The sequence below is a fragment of the Ipomoea nil genome, unplaced genomic scaffold (genome assembly GCF_001879475.1).
Source record: "Ipomoea nil cultivar Tokyo-kokei standard unplaced genomic scaffold, Asagao_1.1 scaffold1735, whole genome shotgun sequence".
NCBI lineage: Eukaryota > Viridiplantae > Streptophyta > Magnoliopsida > Solanales > Convolvulaceae > Ipomoea > Ipomoea nil.
Window position 1 is genome coordinate 812,712 of NW_017618163.1, and position 4,878 is coordinate 817,589.

Below are 4,878 nucleotides of genomic sequence, written 5' to 3' on the forward strand. Positions count from 1 at the left end.
TGAGTTTGTATTAGGATAAAAATTTAGTTAATATTATATATGATATACTACAAGTCATAATTATTGTTCAAAAAAAAAAAGTCTTAAATAATAGGTAGGAAAAGAAATTGAGAGAGCAGAGATAAGATGAGGGGAGTTGAGGTCACATTAAAGCTCTTATAAATAATCATTATCTGAAACTGGAAGCTATCATTCCTATTCCCTTTGCTTTTCATATTAGATTACACATTAGAGTTCAGACACACATTCCTTTTGCTTCCCATAAAAGTTTAATTTGAGAAAAAATACCTCATTTACGATAAATTTTCAATAAATAAACCAAACAACTCATAATATGATGTTAATCACTCTAGGAGCTTTCAACAATCATAGCTATTTCTTTATTTTATGTTAATGATGAGCATGTGTTCTGTTACAAAATCAGTTATATAATCTAGTAGTAGTCGGTAATCATAGTCATTTATCTCTTTCTTTTATGTTGAATGTTTTTCATCCATATTCAATATTAATTACTTTGTTTTGTGGTCCATTATAAAATACTAGACAAGTTAAATATTCCGTAACTTTTTTAGTTTATTACAATGATATTTATATTTAACTGATGAATCAATCATTAGACTTCATATTTAAAATGTAACTTTTTCATCCATATTCAATTGACCAGCTATTCGGAAAAAAAAAAAGTCTTCTATACTTAAGGTGCTTTGTTTGTATTCTTAATGTATGTGTTTTGTGTACTTAAGGTACGTCATTTTAATGCTTAAGATTAGGTGCGCCAATTCTACACTTAATGTTTGTCCTTTTGTGTTAGTCGCACTTCCGCACAGGAACTGATTTCCACACACACACACATATATATATAGACTTTTGTTCAAATGCAGTCGCGCCTTAATGTGCAATCGGCGCCCCTCCTGTTCTATTCCTTACCTATTTCATTCCCTATGAACAACATTCCTATTCCTACCAAATTCATTCCGTGAACCAAACGTGCCATAGGTTGTCTTTCATTCCAGGTGCCTCCGATGAGAGCATTAATAGAGGAGTCGCGTTTTTTTTTTTTTTTTTTTTTTTTTAAATTCATTGATCTAGATTTCTTCAATGGCTCAGATCTAATCCCATTTTTTACCTGGAGTAACCCCGCACTAGAACTCATCCACATATATATATATATATATATATATATATATATATATATATATATATATATATATATATATAATTAGTTAATATATTATATAGTATATATGATGTAGACGCAAGTCTTATAATTAATTAATTAATAGCTTAGGTAGGTAAAATGAATTAATGTGGGCAAGGGCAAGGTAGGAAAAAAAAATTGAGAGAGATGAGATGAGAGTTGAGGTTATATTAATGCTCTTATAAATAGTAATGGATCATCTGAAACTAGAAGCTATCATTCCCAGTTCCCACTCCCTTTGCTAGCTAGCTTAGCTTCTTTTTAAGAGTTAGATACAGTGATCCACTTCAGAATCCATCCCCATTTCCTTAGCTTCTAATATAATTTCATATCGATCAAGTCTAGACACTCTTATCCGTCGCAGAATGTCAACAATAATAGCCGCCGTAGCAGCCGTTTTGTTGGTTGGGTTGTTGGTCACTCCCCTCAACGCTCAACTCCCCACCACCACTATCACTAATGTTTCAATTTCAAGGATGAAAAACGCCATGGCCAAAGGCGCAGGTTCGTAACTTATTTATTTATTTATAATAACTTTGTTACTTTACATGTTGATTATGCGTTTTCTCAATTACTTTACATAATTTAATTTATTGATTAAGAGATCCGTTTTTGACTGTATTTTGCTATGTAGTTTGCTTGGATGGCAGTCCACCTGCCTATTATTTTGATGAGGGCCAAGGGGATGGAATCCATAACTGGCTGATATACTTAGAAGTAAGTAATTAAATTTGAAAACATATTTTTGTAGTGAAATTAAATTTGCATTTCTTCTAAATATATATAAGTTTTTTTTTTTTTTTTTTGGTTTTGTTTTGTTAATTATTTTGTCTGGCCTCCTTCATTTCTAGAATTACTTCCATAACAACTTTGTAACTTCTTTTTAAGGGTGGAGGTTGGTGCGTTAGCCACACAGATTGTAAATCGCGTGCTCAATATAGTCTTGGCTCTTCTAACCGTAGGTGGGATAATATGTCATTCTATGGCATTATTTCAAAAAATTCGACAGAAAATCCTGGTATAAAACAATTTTATTATTGCTAATTTAAAAATTATTTTTGCATCCACGCACCTTAATAACTTTGTTTTCTTGAATATAGAATTTTATAATTGGAATAAGGTTTATGTTGTTTATTGCGATGGATCTTCGTTTACCGGAGATGTTGATGCGGTTGACACTGTAAGTACTTTCAAATTTGATGATCAATAGTGTAAAGTCAATCATTTAATTATTCAAAATACACGGTTAACTCTCATAAGTTATGCAATGTTTTTTTAATATTCTACACAATATTTTAGGGCAATAATCTAACTTATAGAGGTGCTCGTGTTTTCAAAGTCATTATGGAAGAATTACTAGCAAGGGGAATGAAGTCCGCAAAAAATGTATGGTATTTCACTATTGACTGAAAATAGTTAGATTATATATGTGCTCTTTAAAACAAAATTGCTATATTTATATATATATTTTTTATCTATTATGTATGCCATACTACATAATAATTTTTTTAAATTAAATATTTTGTAGGCAATTCTTAGCGGGAGTTCAGCGGGGGGATTAGCTGCAATGATTCATTGCGATTACTATCATGAGCTTCTCCCTAAGACTGCTAAAGTAAAATGCCTCGGGATTGCGTCATATTTTTTGCACCAGTAAGTCAACTTTTATGAACGATTTTAATTTGAATTAAGATCAAATTGTGAAATTTGCAATGAATTGAAGTAACTAATATTATTATGATATGCCTAATCTTTCAATAGGGAAAATACAGTTGGAAGGAAAGAGTTTGAGTCGGAGTTTGAGGCATTAGTTACTTTACATGTATTTCTCTTTTCCTAATCTTAATTTATCCTTTTTTAGAACTACTTATTTTTTTCAAATGCAAGCACAAAATTTATTAATTTTACTCTTTACTATGGTCTATGGGTTAATAGGGATCCGCCAAAACTCTGCATCCATTGTGCACTAAGTTAATGAGGCCAAGTCTGGTAAGCTTACACTAATTTTAGTATGAGTTTGAATTGTGGTATAATAAGAATTTTATTTTTGCTACTAATTATGTTCTATTCAATTCACAGTGTTTTTTCCGCAATATTTTCTCTTATATGTAAAGACGCCAGTTTTCATAGCAATGTCCGCGTTTGACAAAATTCAGGTTATGTCTTTATTAAATAACAATAATAATAATTTTGATAATATTATTTCAGTATTCTTTTTTTTTTTAATTTAGTTTTAATATTAGTTGAGATCTTTTAAAATACTAACATGTTATTTAATCGCTCACACACACACACACACACACACACACACACACACACACACATATATATATATATATATATATATATATATATATATATATATATAATATAACTTTATTTCAATGTTTTATTTATTTTAGGTATCATTTAATTTGTTTTATGTGGATGAGTTATGCCTTCTAAGTAATAGCTGCACTCATGACCAGAATGAGGCAATACATGGTGAGTACGTACTATAAGTTACCTATATACAATTAAAACACTATGTGCTAGCATTGCCCTATTTTTGTTATTATTATTATTATTATTATTATTATTATTATTATTATTATTATTATTATTATTATTATTATTATTATTATTATTATTATTATTATTACTAATTGTAATTTTATTATTAATTTTCAGAGTTGAGAATGGACTTTTTAGCTGAACTACCCAAATCCATTCCTTTACACAGAGGAATTTGGATTACAAATTGCGTTGCACATGACTTGCCATACTCTTGGACACTGGTGGAGAATATGAAAACCCTAGGCTACAAGGTAACACAATGTGTTGTTTTTTTTTTTGAAAATAACACAATGTGTTGTTAAGTTAAATATAATTATTCTTTACTCCATCGACAATATTTATTTTTTAATTCACAATTGTAATATATATAAATTGTTTATTTCACAGTCGTTTCCCGAAGCATTTGATGATTGGTATTTCGATCGATGTTACATTCCTGTGATTGACACTTCGGGGGATGCCAAATATTGTAAATCAATTGGAATATATCCATAGGAACATATGATAGATGGTGGGATAATGTATTTTATTTTATTATTGAGATATTCGAAAAATGACTTATGCAATTTCTTTTATTTTCATATTTGTAACTCTTAAAGTTCATCATATAATCATAGAGCGAAACATGGATCACACCATGTTGATATTCTCTTAACATCTTTCCTAAGGCCAATTGCTTGCATATTCATGTTTGCAAATTATTAGTTCCTTGATAAAATTTGTGTAAATTGCTGATAACCTCAGCTCACACCACGTTAAATTTTTTTTAATTATTAATACAATTACCACAATTCTACATAAATAGATAAATATTATGAGGTAAAATTAAAATATAGCACTGTAGCACCGCTCTTTTTTTTTTTTTTTTTTGAAAATCACTGTAGCACCGCTCTAATTATATTTTTTTTTTCAAAAAATTAATTATTATTTTTAATTATTCATCATTTAATTTCTTCTTGAAGAGGTGGAAACTGGACATTCAATTTAATGCAAATCTTTGGACAGATGGAAATGTCACCTTTTCAGTTCACCCATGAATAGATGTTGTTGTCAGTCCACCAATGTTTTTTTTTTTTTTTTTTTTTTTTTTTTTTTTTTTTTTGGTTTAATGTGCAAACAATTTC

General features: G+C 29.2%; 1 protein-coding gene across 2 annotated transcripts; it reads left to right on the forward strand.

The window, feature by feature from the left end:
* The first annotated feature begins 1,425 nt into the window (after window positions 1–1,425).
* On the forward strand, window positions 1,426–4,427 carry LOC109192017 (pectin acetylesterase 8-like). Of its 2 annotated transcripts, XR_002056027.1 has the most exons (12): window positions 1,426–1,702; window positions 1,833–1,915; window positions 2,087–2,216; window positions 2,299–2,378; window positions 2,498–2,584; window positions 2,727–2,851; window positions 2,960–3,020; window positions 3,134–3,187; window positions 3,278–3,354; window positions 3,601–3,682; window positions 3,869–4,005; window positions 4,142–4,427. XR_002056027.1 is itself a non-coding variant. In XM_019342645.1 (9 exons), exons 1-9 carry the CDS (start codon window positions 1,564–1,566, stop codon window positions 3,308–3,310), a joined length of 792 nt encoding a protein of 263 aa, XP_019198190.1. In that variant the 5' UTR covers window positions 1,426–1,563; the 3' UTR covers window positions 3,311–3,356. The 2 variants fall into 2 exon arrangements, 1 of the variants encoding a protein (XP_019198190.1); XM_019342645.1 differs by lacking the exons at window positions 3,601–3,682; window positions 3,869–4,005; window positions 4,142–4,427 and having other exon boundaries at window positions 3,278–3,356.
* The last annotated feature ends 451 nt before the right edge of the window (window positions 4,428–4,878 follow it).

What these genes read in the sequence shown, in the direction of transcription:
- LOC109192017 (XM_019342645.1), top strand. Translation starts at nt 1,564, where the DNA reads ATGTCAACAATAATAGCCGCCGTAGCAGCCGTTTTGTTGGTTGGGTTG. An exon ending in GAATGAAGTCCGCAAAAAAT is followed by an intron (nt 2,585 to 2,726) that starts GTATGGTATTTC and finishes AATATTTTGTAG; the next exon opens with GCAATTCTTAGCGGGAGTTC. An exon ending in AGTTAATGAGGCCAAGTCTG is followed by an intron (nt 3,188 to 3,277) that starts GTAAGCTTACAC and finishes TTCAATTCACAG; the next exon opens with TGTTTTTTCCGCAATATTTT.